The sequence below is a fragment of the Hydractinia symbiolongicarpus genome, chromosome 3 (assembly GCF_029227915.1).
Source record: "Hydractinia symbiolongicarpus strain clone_291-10 chromosome 3, HSymV2.1, whole genome shotgun sequence".
Classification (NCBI taxonomy): domain Eukaryota; kingdom Metazoa; phylum Cnidaria; class Hydrozoa; order Anthoathecata; family Hydractiniidae; genus Hydractinia; species Hydractinia symbiolongicarpus.
In genome coordinates, this window is record NC_079877.1 from 18,306,323 (window position 1) to 18,333,976 (window position 27,654).

At 33.2% G+C, this 27,654-nt stretch overlaps 1 protein-coding gene across 1 annotated transcript; it reads left to right on the forward strand.

The window, feature by feature from the left end:
* Window positions 1–27,410, forward strand: LOC130636083 (selenoprotein S B-like). The gene is made up of 8 exons (XM_057445682.1): window positions 1–82; window positions 3,141–3,235; window positions 4,854–4,997; window positions 14,022–14,128; window positions 19,534–19,620; window positions 24,281–24,347; window positions 24,470–24,529; window positions 25,084–27,410. The coding sequence occupies exons 2-8, from the start codon at window positions 3,175–3,177 to the stop codon at window positions 25,101–25,103; spliced, it is 546 nt and encodes a 181-aa protein (XP_057301665.1). The 5' UTR covers window positions 1–82; window positions 3,141–3,174; the 3' UTR covers window positions 25,104–27,410.
* The last annotated feature ends 244 nt before the right edge of the window (window positions 27,411–27,654 follow it).

Sequence of the window (27,654 nt, forward strand, 5' to 3'; positions counted from 1 at the left end):
ATTTTATTTTTTGTTAACGGTTTATTCGTGAATGAGTTTACATTGCCGTGCATATATTTACAATTTGAGACAGGTCTATTTTGTAAGTTGTTTCCATGTCTCTTTGTTTCTTGCAATTTCAAGTACTTCTGCGATGTTAATGTTCAGCGTGTCTTTCAGTTGCTGATCCATCATTTTTAACCAAGTTATTTTCGGTCTTCCTTTTGGTTTGTCGTAAGGTTGCATTGAGTATGTCATGGCTTCTTGTAGTGGTGTATTTTTTCACATTCTAGACACTTTTCCAAACCACTTTAATCGTCTCTTGGCTATGTTATTAGACCATTTTGTAATGTGTGTTTTAGCATATAGATCTTCATTGCTTATGGTATTTGGCCATTTATGTTTAGAACAAATTCTTGAATTAATTTTCTGTGAAATATGTCTATTTCTTCATTGATATGTTATTGTCCATATTTCTGATTTGTAGAGGAAGATAGGTTCAACGTATGATTGTAGGGAAGATATTTTTGTCATGATGGTTATTTTTTTACTATTAAAGATGTGTTTTAAATTTTTTGCGGATGTTATAGCAAGTATATTACAAAGAAATATTTCATCGAGACTCATTCTTGATGGAAACATGACCAAAGCTGGAGAAGTTAAAAATGTTAGATTACATGTTTAAGTCTGTAAACTACATACATGCCGAAAAAATAGCCAGTTTGTTTTTCGCCGCCATCAGCTCGACTTTCGTGTAAGTCACTAAAGTTGAAAACCAAGCTTTCAAACAAAAAAGGAACCAGGTAATAGGTCTCAAAAATCGACTTAAAAACGAGTACTATAATGACGTTTTGCAGGACTTTCAAAAACGGCCAAAACAACTTTGGAAAACCTTAAAAAAACTGGTTCCTGATAAGTCAGGCAATACTACCTCGATAAAACGAGTAGTCCAAAACGATGGTACAGAAAATTCTCACCCAAAAGAAATTTCCAACACATTCAATTCATTTTTTGTCAGTGTTGGTGCCAAACTAGCCTCTAAATTTTCTTCTGACACTACTAATGTTAATCCACCTGTTAGCGGACACGATTTTCGGTGGGCTCGTATTGAGACCAAACGTGTCGAAAAAATAATTAGTTCACTAAAACTTAATAAAGCTACAGGCTTGGATGGAATTGGTTCACGACTGCTAAAAGCAGGTTCGTCAGTTTTAAGTATTTATTTATCAAGTCTTTTCAACAAATCTTTATTTACTGGTTATGTACCTAAATGTTGGAAGACTAAAAGGGTCTCGCCTATCCACTAACTATAGGTTTTTGTGATTTTCTGGGCTAGCCACTTTAAATATTTATTATTATTATTATTATTAACAGCCGTTCCGTAGCCCCTTTAAGAAAAAAATTTTATTACAACATCAGGCTCTCCTCCACAGTTCCCCTTTAGTAATTCATTTTCCTAATGCCATGTCTGTTTTTTGAGCATCAGAAAAAGGTACATGGCGATGCTTAAAGCAGCTAAAGATATTGATCCAAAAATTTATCTGACAAAATGACACTCATTTGCTTTTTGGCAACTTTTCATGCGATCTATGTAAAAACTGGAAAATATGGTGAATAACGTTTATGTAGCTTTCAGAAACTTCAAACAGAATGTAAAAATTCGCCCTAGAACTAAAGGAATTGAATTTTAGGCAGACAGTGGCATTTTGAACAAATTTCAAGCTTTTGATGACGTCACAGAAAATGCTAAGCTTGATTCAATTTGAACATGCCTATGAAAAGTTATTGAGATGGGCCCCCGGTCATAACATCTTCGAAAAACCCTGGACCAAATAGGGTTAAAAGGTCTAAAATTACTGATGATAGAAAATGTCAAACTTTGCAATACTTAAATATGACATCATAATTTATGCAGCATAATTAAGTCTGAAATTCTTTAAATGCGAATATCTTAGAACGAAAAGAGCTTTTTAAAAAATTTAAAAAGACTTGTTAACCAACTTTTTAAGCTCTATAATATAAGTCCAACATCATTTTATACCTTGGGTTCCCTTTAATTACTACAAACTATCACATCGAACTATGGTGCTCAGGTCTCTATTTGTGCGTCAATGTGTTGTTTTAGTCTTTTCCTGTTTGATGTTTGTGTGTACATATAACCTGTGTATGCATATTTGTAGTCTTGTATTATTTTCAATGGTGATTGTTGTTTTTTTCTAGCTGTTGCTATTTCTACAGTCTTCCCTCAAGAATAATTAGAAATTATATACTAAATTATATGATTGTAACTGGTCTCATTAAAAATATATTGTCTGTCTGTCTGTCTGCCTGCCTGCCTGCCTGTCTGTCCGTCTGTGAGCTACTAAGACAAGTCACCAAGTATTTAGACTTTAGAAATAATTCCAGTGGATCCCAAATCAAAAAAAGCACATCATAGAACGAAAATAGGACGTTTAGTCAATTTCTTTTGTGCAAAAGCCTGCACAAACGGCCACCTTGTTCACTGGCATTTTTGCATAGTTGTTTCTAGGGATGGCTTATAGTCAAAACCATAAAATTATGTGATGAGTGGAGTTGCCAGATTGTCTTTACAGCTGTTTGTTTAGGTAGTCACGTAATTAGGACGGTTTATGCTGGCTATATTATGCAGCAACACCTAATCTTATTTGCAGCCTTGTGCACAGATTTTTTATGAATGTTAATTTTCTCCCTGACTAATTAGCTTGAGAATACTGCAAAAGGAAAGCAATTTCTATGTTAGGTTTTTATTCATTTATCTTATTTAGTTCTTTGAGTTTATACTGTACTAAAGTTTTACTCCTAATAACAATTTTTTTTCACAAAGCTGTACATATTTTCTTGAGAAACGTCTCATTGTGCGTGAGCAAAATATTCTGGACTTCATGTTAAGTTATTCTGTATAAAGATATCTAACCCATTGCAGATTTGTTAAAGCCATTGTCATTCTTGTTTTAATTTAACAAAAATTCAGAATTTATAAACATTAAGAAAGGAGTGATTTGATTTGATTTTTAAGTTTACTAAACTGGAGTGTTTGGTTGCTAAATTGGTTGGAGGGTGGACACTCTGTATATATACGTTGACTTGTGAGAAACCTAGAATGAGTTCAGTTTTTTTGATTTGGTAAATTGATTTTCTAGAATAATAAACAAAACTAAACAAATATTCAACAGAATGACTGATACAACATTGGAAAATACAACACCAGATGCCATTGTAGCTTCATTAACTACAGGTATATAAATATTTAGATTTTTCTTAATTCATCACGTTATGTTAATATTAATATTATTGGTTTTTTAATAGTAATATTACTTTTATTACTTAATATTACATTAAATGTTAATTCAACTATCAAAGTATATGTTTATAACGCTTGGTTGTTTTTCTGAAGGTTATTGTGAGCATAAATAATATTAGCTAAAATGATGCAGAATACTGTTTTTATCAAGCAAAATAATATTTTTGCTACATTCACTAATTATTGGAGTACTGGTCATCAAGCTTTCTTTCTAAGCTCCTTCCTGGCTAACCTTTTGAATGCCATACAAAAGCTTACTCAGCGCTTTTTATGTCATCACGACATAAGCCCTGCTTGCTATATATTGTTTCAAAAGAACAAAAAAATTATTTTTAATTAATTTTTTTTATATTGAAGAAAAGCTACTTTGTGCATCATGAACATACTGCCTTGCAGTGAGAAAAATTCGATCTGTGGTCCCCAGAACTGGGAGCTTCAGACGAGCCCACTAAACTATGTGCAGTAATATGTTACTGATTCACACAGATATTTTATCAAGATGGTGTATATAGGTGGTTTTTAATCATTGCACATCCGTATGTTTATTCCCAACAGAGAATGTTACCCCAATCAGACCTATGATATACATGGATTATATTTGCCCATCATGATCAGAGGTCCGATTGGGGGTGGCCACTGGTCCTTGAAATCCTTGAGTTCCTTGAATTGTTGAATTGGTTCTTGAATAGTTTTATTTGGTTCTGCTTATTCACAGAATTGTGTAATCAAAGTATAGTTCTGAATGTTTACCTGTTTAGCATAATAATGGTACAAAAATTCGTTTTTTCAGATATCACATCTATATTTATTTTATTTTACAACATTGGTTCTTTTACCATATTTAGGAAATTTTCCAATTAAATTAACATTTTAGAGAACCTGGTTACAAGAAAGGAAATAAGTTATTTTATTTTTGTATTTGTATGATGTTATTACATACAAAAATCTAGAGACCCCCCACAAAGCCTCAAAATAAAATTTCGCCTGCGGTGCTACCCGGGCTATTGAAGCCCAAAATAACTTTCTGGATTAGCCAGTGGTACTAGTATTCTAGCTAGCACCAATATGTTATTATTGATGTGTTGTGATAATAATATAGTATACTGTTAGAAATTAGTTTTCTTTGTTTGAAAGATTATGCTAAGATATTTAAAGTTTTATAAAAAAGGAGATCTAAATTATGATTTTGATTTGATACAAGATTTGATCAAAACATTGCAGATTAAACACCCTGCTCTAAACTTTATTTTAATGCATATGATTCTAATATTTTTGGGATAAATTAAATTAACACACAAAAAAAATATGTCAAACATTGCCTCTCTAAATTTTAAATTGCTTGTTTTGGTCCTTGAAAAACTTCTAAATGTCCTTGAATTTTTTTGTAAAATTGAGAGGCCACCCTGATGTTAGAATTATATAGCAGGTTGTTGATTTTTATTTTTATTTTGCTAATATCAAGTATATGTTTTTTCATTTTTCTACTACACTCGTTTCCCACATAAATTGTAAATAATCAGTTATCTCAATTACTCCACTTTTGTGCCTTTAGCTGTTTTAACAATTGAAACATATGGCTGGTTTATACTCATTGGTGGTTTCATTGTCTTCTTCTTGTACCAGAAATATAATCCTTCGTATAAACAATGGCGAAAGATGAAAGAAGAATTCAGTGCACAACAGGAGGCGAAGAAACGTTAGTCTTTTTTATGATTGTTGGCATCCCTTTAAAGCTTGTGGTGTTTAAAACAATAATATTATTATGGTATTTAGCATTGGTTTCTTGAAACAAGCAATATCAAATATTAAAAAAAGCTAAAAATCGGCCCTTACCTTCAAAGTTGACAATTTTGCAGCTCTGAAAGTTTTTATTTACACATTTTAAGAATTGTATTTTAAATAAGCTATGCTGATCTTAGAACAAATTCCCCTGAAATACCCACTGTTTCATGCCAATCCCACTGTGATTTTGAAAAAAAGTTGGAAAAAAGCATCCTATTTTGGGGGGACACAAAAACACTGTAAAAGTATTTTAAAAGGTCCACTTTTTTGCTATGTGTTTCATTTATAATTTACACACAGAGGACATTTGTTTTTTATTTATAGGATTCTTTCTATATACAAGTTCTCCATTACAGGTCTCTGCCCGTACTTTTTCCTTGTACTTGTACTGTTTAATGTGTAAAGTAAAATGGTTGTTTCCATTAATGGAGGAGTTCAAGGACTTTCTTCTGTAATGTCCAACTGGGAAAAAGCAGGATGAAACTATGGTTGTCATAACCCTCTTTTCTTTTCTTTGGTCCCCCATTAGTTTATTTTGCTAATTTATGCTCTCAATTGGTATAGGCTAAAATATTTTTAGACTTTCTTATTAGATGTGGAAAATTGTATTTGCGTAAAACAAAGTGGGTTTTTAATACAAAATTTTGTGGCTTAAACAATTAAAGTAACTTGAGAACGTCCAAAGCTTTATAAATACGCATGCACAGAATAACATAAAATAATCAAGTAGTTATTTGCTACTTTTAACTTTCCAGCTAAGTACATATCCTTTGTTTACTTGCACTATTTAGCTAATTAGTTTGTCATAGAGTCTACTTATAAATATTTGGTAACAATATGCATCTTTTGGGTACTGAACTTTCTTGTTATAAGTTGTTGCTTTATTATTTTTTGCCAATTGATTGCTGATATTGCTTTGAATTTGATAATGAGTTAACTCGTTTTAATCAACAAAATGTGAAATTGTAAGCAATATATCAAAATAAGTGATGTTGCTGGCATATATATCATGTGTCTCCAATTACTAAGTGTGGCTGTAATATTTATTACTAGTCGAAAAAGGTCCGTGGAAAAATCCACTTAGGCAGAAGGACTTGCTGACGTCAGCAGTGCAGTGCAGATAAAAAAAAAATTAGCGAAATTTGTTTATTCTTTGTCTGAAATATGTAGAAGTTGAAACGCTGGTCAAAATAATGTATAGGATCATATGTTTTCGTGTAACACCTGAGGAGATATAAGAGTTTAATAAATTTTGATGACGTCAGTTAAGTCCCCCCAAAAGTACCAAAAATTTGTATACCCGTGGCCTTTATTGTGTAGATCTTGGAACGCTGATGAAAAAAATGTATAGGATGATGTACCTTTGGCAAGCAGTTGCAGAGATATTGGGGTTTAAAGGTTTTTTTGGTGACGTCATCAATCTGTCCATTCCGAAACGGATTTGGTGACCCAGGTTTGGGAAAATTACCCAAATTGATCCTAGGTGGTCCCTAGTTACCCACGCGATGAAAAATCATTGACGTTTTCACCTCGTTTCCAAGTTATTTGGCCTCAAAGTTTTAGGTGCACTTTAATGGTTTCATTAATTTAGTATAAGATATTGACGTTAAAGTAGTGTTATTGACGTCGCGCCGTAACATCAGAATTTTTAACATTTGAGACATAACTTTTTCGGCTACATCATAGGAAAATAAGCATATCCACTTTGCCTGTTACAGACACATAGACAGACACACTCTCCGTATTATTATAAGAGATACACAGGATTAAGGACATAAATTATTGTGAGCATAATAAATTATTGTGGTTTTTGCTCAAAATTTTTCACAAAGTTTTACAATACATAATAATGTCACAAAATTATCGAAAACATGCCAATACGCAATAATTAACGTCAAAAAATTATTGAAAACATGCCAATAAACAATAATTGAAGTCAAAAAATTATCGAAAGCCTGCCAATACGCAATAATAATGTCACAAAATTATCGAAAGCATGCCAATACATCATAATTAATGTCACAAAATTATTGAAAACATGCCAATACATCATAATTAATGTCACAAAATTATTGAAAACATGCCAGTACACAATAGTAATCTGTAAAAACAATTCCATACAAACGCCTTTGCCATGTAGCAAAAAAAATTAATGAAACTTTTCAATTAAATGACGTTTTCCAATTTTAGGATTAGTTTCATCATATACTTGTTTTTAAACTCGCTACTTGCCCAATCACTGATAATTTGCTGTTCTACAAAGGTTCTTGGGTGGCATAAAATTCTTCCAATCAGTCAAAGTTTACATTTTTTGTTCTTCTTGTAATAGATACGTATATCAGTAGTTACTCATTCTGAACCAAAGTTATTTTATGTTGCAAATCATTTATAACTGGATAAAGTAACACTAAATGTGGAAATGGGTATAATTTAGCTTTGCCAATATACTCCAAGAAAAAATAGGTATAATTCCTTTGTATCATTGCCTAAAATCTTGCAACTGTTTTCTGACATAAGCCGACTCCAACTTAATTAGTTGTTCTACGGGCCCGACCGACACCAATTTTCAAGAAAACAAAAAAATGATAATATCAAGCGAAAAAGTTTTAAAGCAAAAAAGGTGAAACTAAAATGCGCAATGCGATAATTTTGTGTTTACAAAAGTGATTTATAACAGAAATTAGCTACTTTTGCTAAAAAAGTTATAATACAAGTAAAACACAAAACAGATTTTTTATTATTGTTGTAACACCCTTCTTCGTTATCATTATGATTATGTTTAAGATTACGATTGCTAAAGTCTAATACTGCAAGACTTTTAGTCGATACCGTCTAGGAAAAATAATAAAAACAAGGTAGAATTCGCTTGTCGTAACACCCTCCGCCGTTATGAATTAAATAATTTAATGCCTTGAAAGACGTTTATTTTATTTCACGAATGTTTTACAAGGATGGCCATTTCAGACATTATAAAGTCTGTTATCAACATGGGTCCTTGGAATAAATAGGATAAAAAAAAAATTAGTAACAATAAAACAAGAAAATGTAAATGTACAATAAAAACGGTGAGTATAAAATATATAAACTGCAAAAAACACACAGACAAAAGGCTAAAAATGAAAATACCACACTAGAAAATGAGTTGATCAAGACGAAAAACAAAAAACAAACAAAAAGCCATAAAAAGGACTAAATACGCAGATAATATTCTCTCAGTTGCGACTTAAAAATATTGTATGATTCACATTTTCTAATGTCCAACGGGAGTGTATTGTAAATATGTGCTCCAGTGTAACAGAAAGATCCACGAGCATACTCCAAACGAAGATTAGGTAATTTCAAGCTATTTCTGTTGTTACGTGTGTTTCTTGTGTGGTTTGTTTTTGTGAAGTAATTTTTAAAATTTTCACACACATCGTTGTCCAAGCAACGGCGAATGAAATTACAAGCTCGCATTTCTATCATATTGACAGTATCAGGTGGTGTCAAGAATTGATTTCCAATAATTGAAGTTGCTCGTCTATGTAAAGATTGGAGTTTGAGTAGTTGTGTCTGAGAATTCTTAAGGTGAACAAATCCGCAATATGTTAATACTGGTTGAATCATTGTTTGAAAAATTGCCAATGCAGCTTTATCTGTAATCAGCGGTCGAATGCGATATAGTAAACGTAATCTACCGGAAGCTATTTGATACGTTAAATCAAAGTTGCTGCTCAAATTCAATGATGGTTCGATAAGTACACCAAGATATTTATACGTGGATGTTACCCTCACAGTTTGGTAGCCGTAAGTTACGTTTAATGAGCTGTTTTGTTTAGAGAGGTTATTTTTCGAACCAAATAACATTGCTTCAGTTTTTCCTGCTCCGAGATTTAAAATTAATTCATTTTCCAAACACCATGCAAGTACACAATTCATGTCAGATAAAAGACGGGTTTCTATGATCTCTAAGTCCTTACCAGCAACAAATAAAACAGTATCGTCTGACTACTTCAGAGTGTTTCACTACGGTACAAAGATCATTGAAAAACATAATAAATAGTAGTGGGCCCAAAATTGACCCTTGTGGTACTCCACTATTGCCTAAATGTTCATCAGACAAAGAATTTTTGTATTGAACTTGCTGAAATCTACCAAACAAATAGTCTGTGAACCACTCGTGTTCGTCTCCAACAATTCCAAAACTTCCTAATTTTGACAGTAGTTTACCATGACTTAACATGTCGAATGCTTTTGTGAGGTCTAAAAATACGGCACTGACCATTTTGCCATCGTTAACCTTCAATTTCACAGTGTCGATAAAGATTGTTGCAGCCAGTTCAGTTGAGCGACGAGGCCTGAAACCGAACTGGTTGTTGTTTATTAAATTGTTACTTTCCAGATATGCAGTCAATTGTTCATGCACAACTTTTTCAATCACCTTGGATATAGCTGGAATAACAGATATTGGTCTATAGTTATTAACAGATGACTTTGCTCCAGATTTGAAAAGTGGTAACACTTTGGTGCGTTTCCAGTCACTTGGAAAAGTTGAAGTTTCAAAAGACATGTTAATAATATATGTCAGTGGTGAAGCGATTACCTCCATGCAGTCTTTGAGTAACCAGGATGGTAGATCATCTAGCCCAACAGACTTTTTACGTTTTAATGATTGTAGATGTTTCATGGTTTCATTAACAGTGATTGGTTTAAGTCGAAATTTTGGGTTAGATTTACTCGGTATTTCTTTATGTTATTTCCAGACGGAGTTTGTCAACACAAAAGCAGATCTTTTAAGTGAATTTACAACATTAGAAAAAAATCTACAAAACGCATTAGCAATAGAATGTTGATCGGTTACCAATTTCTCGTCGATTTGTATAGTAGTATTCACTTGAGAGTTCGATTTAAGTGGAAATACTTTTTTTTATCAACCGCTAGAAGGATTCTGGATTTCCGGTGTTCTCCTCAAATAACTGTCGCTGATACGTATTCTTTGCTTTACGAACTTTATTATTAACCTTGTTTCTTATTTTTTATAAGCGGTGATATCTGCTTCTGATTTGGTTTTACGCGATTTTCGTAACAAATTGTCGCATGAGTTCATCTCCTCCTTGAGATCAACAGTCATCCAATCACATGGCTTACCGCGAACTTTTTTACGAATTAATGGAGCCATGGAATCGTAGGTGCGATATATAATTTCCTTTAACAAAGACCATGCTTTATTGACGTTCGTTGAATTATAAACATCTTGAAAATTCTGTGATGAAAGTGTTTGACAAAATTTATCTTTGTCATAATTTCGATAGTTTCGACAATTTATTGTTTTGCTAACGAAACGGGTGTGATGTTGTTTTCTAATACAACATATAAGGTCATGGTCACTAAAAGAAATGGGGATGACTTTGGTATCCGCTATAACTGTGCAATTAGTTGTAGCGATAATGTCGATAAGAGTTTGTGACGTTTCCGCTATTCGGGTTGGTGATTTAATGACTTGTTTAAAACCGTGTAACGTTAAAGCTGTTTTAATCCCAACATGATCGTTCTTTTTCAGAAAATCGACATTAAGGTCCCCTAAGATTATAACTTCTTTGATACCGTCTAATGTTAATGACAGTACATCAGATAGAAGAGATAAAAAATCTTTATTAAGATACTTTGAATTATCTGGGGGTCTATAAATTACGGAAAGTAAATACGATTTCGCATTTTTTGGGCATATTTCTAACCAAATACCTTCAATTTCATTTATTTCTAGATCGTGTCGCCTTTTATAAATAACATGATCAGCAACATAAAATGCTACTCCGCCTCCTTTTCCAAATTTACTAGATTTGTGTATTAATGTGTATCCATTAATTGAAAACATATCCTCCGGTTCATCTCCCGTATGTATTTCCGTAAGAGAAAAAATGTCGATTTTTCTGTTGTTTATAAGAATGTTCGAAATCTCAGCAAAATTTGCCCATAGACCTCTAACGTTCAGGTGAAACATATTCATACCCTTTGCATTAGTAAATTCACGGATTTCATCTGTGGCATAAGGTCCAGGACACTTTTCAACATCACCGCTTAAAAGCAACAACACAAACAACCATCTGCTTTGTCTAGAGAAATATACTCGCGTTTTGTTAAGACTTGTAAAAAAGCACGATTCAATGTTACAAATACCACTACTCTCGACAATATCCATACCACTTTTAAAATAAAGCGAATAGTTTTCATTTGAGCATAAGTAAAAACGTTTTTGCAGCAATAATACAACAAATAATAGAGCAGCCACAAACGCTGCTGCTTTCTGTGCTGCCATTTTGTTATGTTGTTAAATATTATCAACTAAACTATAGTCTGTGAAAAGATTTCGCACTTAAATTTAGATTTTCTTATAAGACTGCGCAAAAAACATTAAAAGAACACTAAATTTTTTTATCAAAATAACCCACTGTATAAATTTCGAAACAGCCCAAGTATAACTTGCTGCATAGCTTTCAAAACAGCACAAGAAAAGTTCTTGCTGCATAACTTTCAAAACAGCACAAGAAGAATTCTTGCTGTATAGCTTTCAAAACAGCGCAAGAAGAATTCTTGCTGTATAGCTTTCAAAACAGCGCAAGAAGAATTCTTGCTGTATAGCTTTCAAAACAGCACAAGAAGAATTCTTGCTGCATAACTTTCAAAACAGCACAAGAAGAATTCTTGCTGTATAGCTTTCAAAACAGCGCAAGAAGAATTCTTGCTGTATAGCTTTCAAAACAGCACAAGAAGAATTCTTGCTGCATAACTTTCAAAACAGCACAAGAAGAATTCTTGCTGTATAGCTTTCAAAACAGCACAAGAAAAGTTCTTGCTGTATAGCTTTCAAAACAGCACAAGAAGAATTCTTGCTGTATAGCTTTCAAAACAGCACAAGAAGAATTCTTGCTGCATAACTTTCAAAACAGCACAAGAAGAATTCTTGCTGTATAGCTTTCAAAACAGCACAAGAAAAGTTCTTGCTGCATAACTTTCAAAACAGCACAAGAAAAGTTCTTGCTGTATAGCTTTCAAAACAGCACAAGAAGAATTCTAGCTGTATAGCTTTCAAAACAGCACAAGAAGAATTCTTGCTGCATAACTTTCAAAACAGCACAAGAAAAGTTCTTGCTGTATAGCTTTCAAAACAGCACAAGAAGAATTCTTGCTGTATAGCTTTTCAAAACAGCACAAGAAAAGTTCTTGCTGCATAACTTTCAAAACAGCACAAGAAAAGTTCTTGCTGTATAGCTTTCAAAACAGCACAAGAAGAATTCTAGCTGTATAGCTTTCAAAACAGCACAAGAAGAATTCTTGCTGCATAACTTTCAAAACAGCACAAGAAAAGTTCTTGCTGTATAGCTTTCAAAACAGCACAAGAAGAATTCTAGCTGTATAGCTTTCAAAACAGCACAAGAAAAGTTCTTGCTGTATAGCTTTCAAAACAGCACAAGAATAATTCTTGCTGTATAGCTTTCAAAACAGCACAAGAATAATTCTTGCTGCATAACTTTCAAAACAGCACAAGAAAAGTTCTTGCTGTATAGCTTTCAAAACAGCACAAGAAGAATTCTTGCTGTATAGCTTTCAAAACAGCACAAGAAGAATTCTTGCTGTATAGCTTTTCAAAACAGCACAAGAAAAGTTCTTGCTGCATAACTTTCAAAACAGCACAAGAAAAGTTCTTGCTGTATAGCTTTCAAAACAGCACAAGAAAAGTTCTTGCTGTATAGCTTTCAAAACAGCACAAGAAGAATTCTTGCTGTATAGCTTTCAAAACAGCACAAGAAAAGTTCTTGCTGTATAGCTTTCAAAACAGCACAAGAAGAATTCTTGCTGTATAGCTTTCAAAACAGCACAAGAAAAGTTCTTGCTGTATAGCTTTCAAAACAGCACAAGAAGAATTCTTGCTGTATAACTTTTAAAAGAACACAAGAAAAGTTCTTGCTGCATAACTTTTAAAAACAATATTTTGAGCATGCAAGTATTTTTTTCTTTTCACCTTGACAGATTGTTACATTTTTTTAGTGAAACAAATTATTATTATTTTTTCTTCGCAACTGAAAAATATAAACTGCGTGCGTGATGCGAAAATACATAGAAAAGTATGCTTGTCATAACACCCTCCCCCGTTGTTTAATTTTTTTCGGTTGTTCCGACCGTGCATTCTCGATAAAATTATTTTTATTTCGCCGACCAGGTACTATCAACTTCTCCCATAGAACAACTAATTAAGGTGGAGTCGCCTAACAATATAGATTTTCACTAGGATGCTCTGCTGGATTAAGCTGTTATAAGGCGTCACATACGTCACAGATTATTTTATTAAATTTTTTAAACAATGATAAATTAAAAATAAAACGCTTAGATTATATAAAACTTCGTCTATTGAGACAACTTCACTCTGGTGCTCACCAGCATCTAGAAAATCAGAGGAATTTCAAGGGAAAAACATTTAGTAGGATATTGGAATTTGTGCAATATCTCTTATGTCACAAAAGTTTGCATGCCTCTGACCAAGAGAGGTTTTACCAAAAGTGTATATGGTCAGTGATTTCTGGTAAGTTATAACTATTTACTCAAATTTTACCCCTTTTGTCACACTTCAAGTGACGCATACGCCACATGAGAATGACCCATCTATTAAAGCGTGAAAATTCTTTGCAAAAAATGCAGGGTAGTCATAAAAACATTTTTATTGAGAAAAATTGTCTAAAATGTCAATAAAAATTAATAAAATCGCAATAATTTATGTTGCAAAATCAAAATTATCAAAACGCAATAATTATATCAGATATATAACATTGCAAAACTGTAAAAGGTCGCCTATTGAGCCTGTTTTATAAATATGGTATGTGGTGTCAAACTGTCACATTTAACGAAATTGTCTTTTCAAAGTGATTTATTATTTTACAATTAATATTTTAACTTTTTTTTTCAGACCCTGACAAAACTTACCAAATCCAGGTCGCTGTTGAGAAATCTCGGCAAAAGCTGCAACAGCAAGTTGGAATTGATTCACATAAGAAGAAGTTGAAACAAGAACAGGTTACAAAGCTTTACAAGTCTTCCAAGAGTTATTTAGATTATTGAGGCATAGTGTATAGGGCCGATCTTATGCCCTGTCGATCTCAAATAGTTAGGTTCGGCAAAATTGTGGACATTTTTTGGTTTATACACAAAGTTACTCAAACCTAATAGTAGAAAAATATTTTTTGAAGTTCATGAAATAATTGCAAAGAATTAATGTTAGTGTAAAAATTACACTTTTTGTCAGATGTCAACAATGTTTCTGTTATATACTGTTCCTTAACTTTTTCAACTTTTTGTTTTTAATTGCCCTCTCCTCAAGGTGGACACTTAAGTCATTAAATCACCCATTTTTTTTTTAGTTTAACGTTATCCTTTTTTAATTTGTTATGATATCAGCATGGCCACAACAAGGTTGTGATTGTGAAAAATACGATCTTTACAACAGAAGATGCCCCATTAGCATCAACACCACAATGGGAAAGGTCTTTCTCATCAGTGGCTGGATTAGTACCGTGATTGCTTACATAAATATCCATTTCTTTGACTTCATGATTTTCAGAAGAACATAAAGGATTAAGTATTTTTTTTACTGAAGATCTTAGTGGCATCATAACCAAGGTTTTAAGTAGGATAAGGGTTAGCTTTAGTTGGTTTTAAATCTTTAAAGTGTGCTGAACATATTCTTGAATCTTTTCCAGGTTCAAATAAATTAGTTTTTGAGCCTGGTTTTAAACGATTTACAAGGTTGATCCAGATCTTTCTGGAAGCTGGATCTTTCTTGATAGTTGGAAACAGTATCATAAAAATAACTTTTACAAACATTCTTTTTTTGTTGGCTGATGCACTTTACAAAAACTTTTCTTTAATTTTTTTTTCACTTGTAGCTACCATTAGAGCAATTTCTCACTGCACAGTGTAACCCCATTTTACCTTAACAGTGTAAACATACACGAATGGTCTACTGTTATGAAAATTTCGGTCGAAATTTTCGTGTTTTGTAAACATGAAAACACCAATGCGGAAAAGCGGAAAATGGTGTATATTTGATAAACAAAGGCAATTTTGAAATTACAAAAAAAAGAGAAAAAATTTTTTTAGTTAATGTTTACTTCGTGTAGAAACAATGTTGTTGGTACAAGAACTAGAAGAAAGCAAGAACGTTCATGCTAAAGATTCTTGCGTAACAAAGAATGATGGGAAACAGTACGGTAGACGTACAGCCCTGAAAGGTTTTTTGAAACATTTAGAATGTGCCGCCGGAAATTCACCTACATTTTACAGCATATCCATGATAAATTAGTGAAGAAAACAGTAATAGGAGAGCCACTGCCAGCAGAGTTTAGGCTTGCAATTATGATTCATAAACTTGCCCACAGTGATTGCATTTATACTGTTGGAGAAATTTCTAGTTTAGTAAAATCTACTGCGTGGTTGTAACAGAAACCTGTTGTGCAATAATCGATATGTTGTGGGATGATACAGTTGCAAAATACTTCCTAACCAGAAAGGAACATTGTGAAAAAAGCTTGGTAAAGTGCCAATTTCCATAAACATTTGCTGCTATAGACGGTTCCCATTAGGCGAATAGATTTGGAATCAGATGACCTGGAATGTTTATGGCTTAAGATATTATTTCCACATACCAGGGGTTTGCTGATTTGTGTTAAGGTAAATGGTCCGGCTCGAACCATTTACCTCAAAATTTTAACGATCTATTTAAGAACATGTTAGCAAAAGTGTCGAGCGAAGAAGAGGAAACAATATTAACAAGAGATTTTACCTGTAATTATAATGTACGAAATGACAATAGAGATCTCAAATCAATTTTTAGCTTATTCTGTAAAGCAACTTGTAAAAACACCCACGAGAAACACCGACCTTTGTTAAACAATAATTGATGTTCAGTAATGTTCCTTGTAATATTGTTTCAACTAAAGTATTTTCTAAAGACTTCACCGATCATGAGTAAATTGGTTTTGTACGAAACACACAGCGAATTAAAAACGCTTCCAAAACAATGAAAGTCAGAAATTTTAAAAACTATGATGTCAATAAAGTAAAAACGATTTAGAAAATTCCGATTGGTCTGACGTGTATCTTGCCAATAATGTTGAATCTTCTACTGATGCCTTTAATGACATTATAAGTGCTGTATTTGATAAACATGTACCATTTATCATCAAACAGGTATCAAGTAAAGTCTGTCCATGGTTAACTTCGTCTCTGAGACAAGAGATGAGCTTCAGAGACACTTTACTTTGAAAATATCGAAAATCAAAATGAAGATCAACTAAATTACAAAAGACAGCAAAATAAAGTAAATAACTTGATCAGTCGGCTAGAAGGAGCTACAATTGTACCTTATTGTCTGACAATGCTAACAATCCAGATATGTTCTGGAAATCCCTAAAGAAATTTATCCATCTAAATCAAAAGGGAGTAGAAATGTGAAAACTTTCTCAATAAATGGTGATCAAACACAAGACCCAGTCATAATTTGCCAAATTTTTCAGCACATAAATTAGTGACCAAGTTGAAAACGTTTAACAATTTTATATGGAAGATGCCCGAAAGAATTGTGCTCCAAACTACTCAAAAATTTTCCTATAAATCTGTATCTCCAAATGAAGTCGAAAAAGGACTATCGAAACTACAACGCAAAAAGTCATGTGGCCTTGACAACTTGCCACCTAACCTGTTAAAAGATGTGACATCATCAATTTCTTTATAGTTAACCGTTTTCTAGTATCAAGCGAAGTTCCAGCTATTTGGAAAATATCAAAAACAAAACTAATTTTGAAATCTGGAGTAACAGATGATTTGAACAATTACAGACCGATATCCATGTTACCATGCATATCAAAAATTCTGGAAAAATTTGTTCGTCGTCAGTTGATGGGTTATCTTGAAAATAACAATCTTCTATCTATGTCTCAATTCGGATTCAGATAAAAAAAGTTCTACTAAGATGGCTGCAACACTACTTATCGACGATCTTCGTAAAAACCTGGACTCAGGACTTCTCACTGGTGCTATATTTTTAGACCTAAGCAAAGCATTCGATAATGTTAGCCATTCATCTTTGCTAACGAAATTCCCATCGTATGGTATAACTGGTACCGAACTTGCTTGTCTTAATAGCTATTTATTCAACAGACGCCAGATAGCTGATTATAATGGTACACTATTAAATGAGTTTTATGTATTACGAGGAGTACCGCAGGGCTCTATTCTAGGTCCATTTTTATTTCTTCTGCAAATAAACGACATTAAGAATGTTTTACGCCACTGTAGTATCATTAAGTACGCTGACGATACTGTACTCTACGTTTCTGGCAAAGATCAAATTACTATAGAAAACAAACCTAACGATGATGTATCTGTTGTAGCTTCATGGCTACGAAAAAACGATCTTTTGCTTAACTTGAAAGTGGGAAAAACCGAGACAATGCTATTTGGAACTAAGAATATACTTCAAAATTGTCATTCATTACAAGTATATTTACAATAAAATAATCAACTTCACCAAGACGTACAAATACCTTGGAGTGCTATTAGACCCAACCTTAAACCTAAACTACAACTTTTTAATGAAATACAGAAAATTATATGGTAGAGTTGGATTACTGTTAAATTAAGACCAAATCTGACAGCAGATGCAGCAAAAATTGTATTTTCAACCATCGTATCGCCAGCATCTACCTATTGTGGCATAGTTGATGTAAAGATGAATCGAACAAAGTTAGAAATACTTGACAGAGTCGTTCGAAGAGCCAAGAACATCATCAAAGCAGGAAAAAAGAACTTGGACATATCATTAACTCCAATCATTACATTAATCAAAAGAAGATGCTGTCAAATTGTATATGACTGTTTGCACAGAAAATTACCACATCCGATGCACAAATATTTCACACTGATTGGGCATGGAAAATCCACACGAAACAAAAGTTCTTTATCCTCTTGGAATCTTTTGATTCTAGATGCAGTTGTCACTTTCATTGCATAATTTTTACAAGTAGTGATGCGTTGTTTGAATTTCCCCCTGGTTGGTGTTACATCAAAATCGTACTCTACATTTCTTTCCTTCCACCTTTGTTTGATTTTCTCAATAAATTTAACATGATGGTTGTTCTTGACATTTGTCATCCGGAGTTTCTCTTTAATTTTGTCGTTCTCTAGAAATACATTCACAAAATCTTCGACTAGAGTTTCTGACGTCTTCTCCCTTTCTTTTTCTATGGCTGTTGTGTATCAAAAACCTTTGTGTTCAAATCCTCATCCTCACCCTCTGTTTGTTCGTCTTCGTAACCATAATCCTTTAAACAAAAGTTGTGAGATCGTGAGAAATATGGAATATATAAATTAAGTTCTTTCATTTAACAAATGTGTTAAAACAATTTTTAACCTTTACAATTTTCTTCAATACCTCAAAAAACGAGAAGAAGACTTGCAACTTCCTCGTGCTCACTTATGTAGATTGATTTTTTTTCGCGAAGACGTGCTTTTTGATCGGAAAACAATAGGCTTCAGTGTGTTTTGTGTGTCTGCAAATTTTGCCAGACTTATATAATAAGGCCGAGTTCAACAAAAAGCTAAAGTTAAACAGCTGTACTTACTCCAAACTTAAATCATTGATTCATTTGAGTTAGATGCGGCATTAGAAGTCTCGTTAATTTGACCTCTGGTGGTTTCTTTCTATAGTTTTAAAATGAATACACTCAGCATTACTCTCAAACTCAAAGTAACTCAAACTTTTATTAAGTAATAGAAATAATATAGTAGAACCATTTTCCTCAGCACTTTTTCCGTCAAAATTCATATTTTTTCGTCAATATTCATATTTCTTTTGTCAAAAATTAGAGAATACAGTCATTCCTCCAATTAACAGACACTCCAAAAATTGAACACCTCTGATTAACCAACAGATTTCATTACACCGGAAGAATTCTAGTTAAAGTCTCATAAAACACTTCCTATAGAGCGGAAAAGAAATTAGCGCTCCAATTAACGAACATCTGCAAAAAATCACTGTTCTATAAATTGTTTTTTGTGCAGAATTAAGAAACGAAAAAACTGTGTTTTTACTGGGATTGTTATTATCGTTGGTATTTTACATAGAGGAATAGTACAATTTAGCTCACTTTTCTGTTTTTGTCTAGCTTTTTTAAGTTTATGGCTTTTTTTGGATCCTGATATTAAACCAAATTTTAAAGTCCACTTCATTCACGGTTCACACTATTATTGTTATCTCTTTTTGTCCGGAAAAATTCCACAACTCTGAAAAGACAAGAAAATATCAACTTTTCAAAAGGCAGAAACTTTTAATTTTAAAATGTATAAGTGACAGATCGAAAAGTTTTTTTAGGGAATAGTTTATTTCATTAAATTATTTTTTATTTCTTTATTTTTTTATTTAGCTTGAAGAAGAAAAGCGACGGCAGAAAATAGAAGAATGGGAGAAACACAAGCAAGGAAAGGGATACCATTTAAAACGCAAAACTCAGGTTTGTTTCTACATAATTTTCATGAATATTAATTTTTCGCGAGGTTGAAAATAATTGCAGGACCTTTTTTTGTTGATATTTATGTTTAGGAATCGAAAGCTAAAATATGTTGTTTCAGCAATCTGAAAATCATAAGGCCAAACCACATTTATTTCACAATTGCCAAGGGTTTGGCGACGTGACCATGGTATTGGCTAGCCCTGAAACTTGTGAAAGTGATCACTGAACTTTTAGAGGAAGTTTTGAACAATTTTTTTAATTGGATTTACAAAATTTTGAGACAAAAAACGATTTATGATGTCTGATGATGGTGGATGGTCACATCTAGATAATATTATTTTGAGATTCTGGGCCACCTACCTAGTACCATGCCAGCACTCGAGAGGTACATTTATTTTAAATTAATGGTTCAAAGTACAAGTAGATATATACATTTTTTTTGTGTAGGTAGCTAGCTAGCATAGTTTTTAACGGATTCTGTCGTTTTAATTAAGGGTAGCTAGCTATTTGGACCTTCGCGTATCTTCTTTTATTATCTTCCCATAACAGTAAACAGTCAAGACTTGAGTATATAGCTAGATGGTCGTGGTATGTAGTATAAGTAAGTATATAGCTAGATGGTTGTGGTATATGGTCGAATATGTTGTCACAGCGAACAGAAACCTATTTTTCATAAATAAATTCTGCAGATTTTCAGGTTTCTTTTATAAAATAAATTTTTTTGGGGAGCTATAGTAAAAAGTGATGTTTATTATGAGGTTCTTGCAATGATTAGGCATTGTTGTTCTATTGTTGTAGCTAGAAGATCTCAAGTCTCATTAAAGGTTGAAGACTTAGTATATAATGTGTCACAAATCCAGTGGGGCGCTTATAGCAATACAATTAAAGGTGTAATATCTTTATTAAAACTAACATTCACAGGACTTATGAGGAAACCTATTGTTACACTGGTAAAACAAATACAGTTGTTTTTTGCAGAATAAGTTCCTGTGGATATTCAAAAGATAATTGTGAGTGTGGCGCTAGGTTACGCGATTAGTGCAGGTAAACCATGTTGCAGATCCAAGTGAACACAAAAAATAACTTCCTCACAACTACGCCATAAAATTTAGATTGGATTATTGACACTATGCTTTAAAAGCACATCCCAACTTTCTCTGGGCTGGATTAAGCATTTGGTCCTAAACCTAAGACATATTTTATCCATCTCACTCATTTTAATCACAAGAATCTTGCTGTCGGTTTTGTGAGTATCGGTGTTATGAGTATCGGTGTTGTGAGTGTCGTTGTTAGAAACCACGTGATAAAAAGTAAGCAGTATGATTCGCTCAAATACGTACTCTCGAACGGGACGGCATTCGAATAGAAAGTTACCTTGACGTAAAAACAAACAAACATAAAAACTTTTCGACAAAGTTCTCGACAAAAAGCGAACTAAAGAAGCGGATAAAAGATGGTTTATTTTCGACGATCCCTTAGTCATAAAAAATTGCAGATAGTAAAAGCAAGTAAAGTCAAAACGGAGAAGTAGAGTGAAGTTAAAAAGCATATTAAAAAGGTTAAAAGTAGAAAAGTGAAGTTAGAAGCTATTTGAAGTAGAAGTTGAAGGCAAGAGTTTAAAAAGTGGGTTAGAATTCAAAAAAGTAAAAACTTTAATATTATTTAGACGTTTAGTTTTTATGTAAGCTGGAGGTACGCTTTAAATTGTCAAACAGACTTGCATACCCATAAAAAGCCACTCCTCAAATTCTTAAAGCTTTAGGAGCTAGCATATTTGTTTACTTTTTTTGCACAATTGTTGTGCGTGACTAATGTTTTTGCTAAAATTCAAAATTCTACGCTAAGCCGTAGCATTTAAACAAATATGCTGGCCAAACGGAAACCTCTAGTTTGTTAAACTGATCTAATAATTCTTACATTACTGTTCTGTTGTATCAGATAACTTTTAATCCTAATTTATATAGCCACTAGTCGATAAGGCCCGTGGAAAAATCCACTTAGGCAGAAGGACAATGGAAAAGTAGGTTGTTTTAGATTTTTTGCTGACGTCAGCAGTGCAATTACAAAAATATTTGGCGAAATTTAGTTTATTCGTTGCCTGTACTATGCAGATGTTAAAACGCTGACCAAGAAAATGTATATGATCATATCTTTTTGATAAGCAGTTAATGAGACATAAGGGTTTTAACATTTTGCTGATGTCAGCAATGGCCCGTCAAGACCTTAAAATTTTTTTTTAGAAAATTTGTATATCTGTTGCCTTCATCGTATAGATCTTGAAACGCTGAGCAAGAAAATGTATAGGATCATGTACTTTTGATAAATGGTTGCAGAGATATTAGGGTTTAAAGGTTTTTTGATGACGTCATCAACCCGTCCATTCCGAAACGGATTCGGCGACCCAGGTTTGGGAAAATAACCCAAATTGGTCCTAGGTGGTCCCTAGTTATCCACGCGGTGAAAAATCATTGACGTCACCACCTCGTTTCCAAGTTATTTGGCCTCAAAGTTTTAGGTGCACTGTAATGGCTTCATTAATTTAATATAGGATATTGACGTTAAAGTAGTGTTATTGACGTCGCGCCGTAACGTCAGAAAATTTGACATATTAGAGATGCATTTTTCGGCAACATCAAAGGAAAATGAAGACATCCACTTTGCCTGTTACAGACACACAAACAGACACACTCTTCGTATTATTATAAGAGACTAGTCGATAAGGCCCGTGGAAAAATCCACTTAGGCAGGATAACAGAGAAAAACAACCGTCATTTAAATTTTGATGATGCCAGCAGAGACATGTCAGAACACAAAATGTTTTTTTCAGAAATGTGTATGCCTGTTGCCTTCATCGTATATATCTTGAAACGCTGGTCAAGAAAATGTATATGATCATGTATCTTTGACAAACGGTTGCAGAGATATCAAGGTTTAAAGGTTTTTTGATGACGTCATCAAACCGTTCATTCCGAAACGGATTCGGGGACCCAGGTTTGGAAAACTTACCCAAATTGGTCCCAGGTTGTCCCTAGTTACCCACGCGGTGAAAAAACATTGACGTCACCACCTCGTTTCCAAGTTATTTGGCCTCAAAGTTTTGAGTGCATTGTAATGGCTTCACTAATCTTAATTAACTTTCCTTTGACGTCAATACTATTTTATCGGTAAAGTTTGGTAAATTACAGAACAATTTTATAGGCGATGTTTTATAGAATTTGTTAAAGAAAATATTGAAGAATGTATTCCACTTTGCAAAAGTGACAGACAGACACACGGAACTGGCGTATTATTAAATAGATAGCTTCTATCTCTTTTTTAATGTGTTTTACTAAGCATAAATTGCTAGCTAGCTATATTCCTAGCTGGCTAAGTCTCCCCAGTTTAATTATATTTAACTATATGTAAATTGTGACTGTCGTTGTTTTAACTTTCTATCAACTAGATTTTACTCCTGGCAACCTGTGTTTTTTCATATTTTGTTTAAGTTTTGTGTGGAGGATTTAATCCGATTTGACATTTTAAGAACATTTTTGTTACTTGGAATTACACCTTCCGAACGTACTTTTTGACATTATTTCTTTGGTAAAGGGCAGTGTGCAATATACTAAAATATTTGCTGACATCATTAATATTTATAGGACGGATCTTTTCCATTGTCCTTCTGCCTAAGTGGTTTTTTCCACGGGCCTCACCGACTAGTGTAATATTTTGATAAAAATCTTTTATTTTTCGGCAAACCTTTGCATAGCTTATTGTGACTACAGTGTAAAAACGAAAAACTCCACCCTCTTTAGGACATTGGTTTCAAACCTAAAATTATAAATCAAAAAATTGCAAAAGTTTATCTTGCGAAAATTTTTAATCTTAGATAAAAATTTAGTATTTCTCCTAATTTTTTTTTCGATAAAGTACAAGTTCTTTTTATTTTGCCCATAAGGAGTAACAAGAAATTTCCGCAGTGTAAGGCAAGAAACTGTGATGTAATTTTCCTCTTAAGTTTTGACTTTTGACCCAGCTAAAAATCTCAGCTTTCTCCTTTCATAGTTACTTTAGCTAGCTATAGCAAAAAAAGTTTAATATTCAAACTTGACCCATTTTACTTGTATTAACTAATAATTTAATAAATAAATGGTAGCTATAGGATGGCTAAGCTACCTGTTTATGAACGACATCAAACAACGTCGAAGTTGTTTTCTTTTGCAAACATTCTCTGGTGCTGGCATTTCTGTATATGTACGTGTACGTTTTTCATACATAGATCCGAAAAATTTGTGCCATTGATCAACTCTTCACGAATGACACCGCGCAACAAAAAATACCGTGCCTCCCGTAACCTATACCGAGATTTGGTTGTAATATATATCGAAATTAATTGTCTTTTGCGAGTATGAATTTCTACGAAGTAGGCATACTGGCATAGGTTCACTGACATGAAAGTACTTCAATTAAATTTTACGCTTTGGGAGGCAAATATAACGTGATGCGGCCACACAAAAAACAAGGGTTCTTTTCACAAAGCATCTTTTAGTAATTTCGGGAGTAATTATTTTTCCGAAACCAGTGTTTAAGTTTCACATATGTAACTTAATCTATAATGATAACACGCAATGTACTCTCGCAGAAATATCCTTTGTTTTAAGATTTGATTATTTTGTTATAGGAGGTCAAGTCTGAAACTGCGAACGAAAATTTAAAACCTAAGAAAAAACACCAACTGCGTCCTGCAGGTGACGTAATTCTAATGACCTGACTCTTTGTATTCTTTACAATCTTGCTTCAATTTAATGTTTAACTTTTTAACTTTTTTTTCACGCTGTTATTTAGTTTAACTCATTATTTTATCGTTTAGATTACAACCCACTAATGGTAGGGGATGGAGGTTCTTGCACCTATCGTCCGGGCCGTAGAAGTAAGCGACTGTTTTACTTTGTTATCTTCTACCGATAGGTGTTACCCAAGGACTAGGCAATTTTCACAATGTTGTTTTATTAACATTCAGTAAAAAATAAAACGATTTACATTTGTATATCTATAAGCGACTTAGCTTTACCTGAAATTTTTCATTTAAAATTTGTAAATCATTAAACATATTATGTTGATTATTCAAAAGCCTTGTACACACAGTTTTTTAGAGCGATCCAGATAGTCCAAAGTACCAGTTTAGAGAGAAATATCATTTCCACGTTTACATAGCAAAGTAACGCCAAAAAATGTTTCCCAGAAAACTGATAACTTTTTTAACCACCCACCAAATTAATGTTCAATTCGTCAAATTTAATCCACGCTGAAAATCCTCCTTTAGCCAAATTTTCTTTGCTAAAAAGTAATTCATTCCAACCAAACATGTAGGGTAAGAAAAAAATTGAGATAGAGTTAAAGAACGTATAACGTATAAAAATAAGTAGCGTTATTTTTTATAAAACTATACATATTTCTTTATTGTATTTTTTTTCTTTTTTGCAGATGTGTCTGGTGGTGGATGAGGTTAAGTTCACACAGAGTGTAAAAGTCTCTGTGCCAACATGCGTATACGCAGTTGAAATTGTAGTGTTTATCTACTACTTGTGACATTTGGAGATGAAATCGTTGTTATGGCGACGTCCCTAATTGATCTTATATCTGACGTATACGCTGCTTTTGTTTATTTTGTACATTAAATATTTGGGGCATTCAAGAAGTACGTTTGACTTAAAGGGAAGGGTGAAGAATGTCATGTAACAAATAAGAACAAGGGTTGGAATCTAGATTTTTTTCTATTTTCCTTTAATACGGTCATGTGCTACCGTGTTGGTTGATTTCGGTAGTGGTTGGCTATAACGATTGTTTTTCGTTCTGTTTTGTTTAAGGTGTTTAGAAAGTAATCATGTCTTCTCGCAGTAGCATTATTGCAAAATGGCGAATTTTTGAGCAAACGTACTTTCTGAATGACCCTTTAGAAATATGTTTGCATAAACAAAGTCCTTCTTTTGGTTAAATTTGTGAGTGCGGATTTTTTTTATAATTCAGTATTTTTATACATGCCAAACGGGTGGCTAATTAAAAAACAATGGATTATATTTCTCCTTATTGTGATAGTCACGGATCAATACGCACAAAATAATGAATTAAAAAAAGTTAAAGATCAAAATAGCAAAAAAATGTTGAACAACATGTAAAGAACATTTTTATTATTTTAAACTACTGAACGTACTGTGAAATTTACTTTGTGAGCAAAGATATAGAAAGTAAAGTTTCGTGAATGAAGATAAAGCCGTTTTATCATGCTCACGCTTCTTCTCGAACTTTGAAATTCATAATGGTTGCACAATTGACGTTACAGAGACCAAAGAATTATAGGATGCCTCCTACGGTGATATTCTACTGACTAAATTGTGTTTAGAATCCCTTGATATGTTCATGGCATGTTTCGAAGTATTAAATATTTATGGTATATAGATGATTCAGCGTTTGAAAATCAACACGTTTGTTAAGTATGGAGTTATATATGGGACAATATTTGTGTATGGTTTTCGTCGCGTCGTAAATGCTTTTCGTCGTGTCGTATCTTTCTTCGTGGTGTGGTTTTTGTCGCGTCGTATTTTTCTTTGTGGGGTGGTTTTACGTTTCGTCGAGTCGTATTTGTTTTCGTCGCGGCGTATTTCACTTTGCGGGGTATTTCACTTTGCGGGGTATTTCACTTTGCGGCGTATTTCACTTCATGGCGTATTTCACTTCGCGGCGTATTTTACTTTGTGGCGTATTTTACTTCGTAGCGAAAATTTTTATGCTTTTTTAACACGAAATTACGAAATTTGTGTAGCGCTTACAAGAAATTCAAGTCACATGAATAAAGTGCGGTAAAATAAACAAAATGTTTGGTGCTAAAAATTATATTCTATTTTTAAGTAGTTTTACATTTGTGATTATAAAGAAATATCATGTATTGTGTAAGAATTTTATGTAATAATTTATGTTTATGTAGTTAGTTTACTTGATAATAGATTGTACAGTGTAGCATGCTAAAAATGTATAGCTAGGTAAATCTATGGCTAAGAATGTATCGTTTATTAAAACAAAATGACAATAAGAATAGCTAGCCAGTAGGAACACCAAAGCCACTAGAAAGAAAGTGAAATATATTGTGTAAAAGCTTAACAAAATTAATAATTCCGTGTAAAAAAAGCATAACCATTTCGCCACAAACTGAAATACCCCACGAAGTGACATACGACACGACGAAACATGAGATCACATCACAACATGAGTAATACGCCACGACGAAAACCATTACTATGCGAAGAAAACCACACCACGAAGAAATATACGACGCGACGAAAACTATTACGAGTCCAAAAAAACCACGCCACGAAAAAAAATACGACACGACGAAAAGCATTACGACGCGACGAAAACCATACACGAATATTGTCCCACATATAACTCCATATGTTAAGTACTGTAATAATTATGTCTTCTTCGGATGAGTCGGAATCAAAATGTTCTAACGATGTACTGGTCTTCCAGTTTGAGCCTAAACGTAGCGAGGATTTATCGGACTCATCGTGGGTGACATATGACAGTGATAGCGATGGGGACATAGCAGAATTAAGGATTAACCTTGACGCTGCGTCGTGGTGTAAATGCAACAATTGCCGTCAAATGAGCACTGAAACTGAATGTTTTTGCTGTCACGAACTGGAATCAAGACATATATATAGCCTACAAGGTGTGTACTTTTTAGCGGGATGTACGTAACATATTTGCCCATGCTGATTATTGAGTTTTTAAAAATATATTCTTTGGAAATAAAATGTATTGTCAATCACGAGGATTCTGATCCGATTGTTTTAAAGATAAGTTTTGATTTTTTGCTTTGTAACTTTTACATCCTAGTGCTGCCCACCAAACCATGTTTACAATATAAAAAGAAACATGTGGTTTTGGCTCTTGAGACGTCAGGAGGTATCCTGATGTTTTTTTTCAACATTTGAAGCGTGTTTTTAATGCTGCAATAATGGCGATCGAAGCACAAGGTTTTATGAAAACATGGAATAA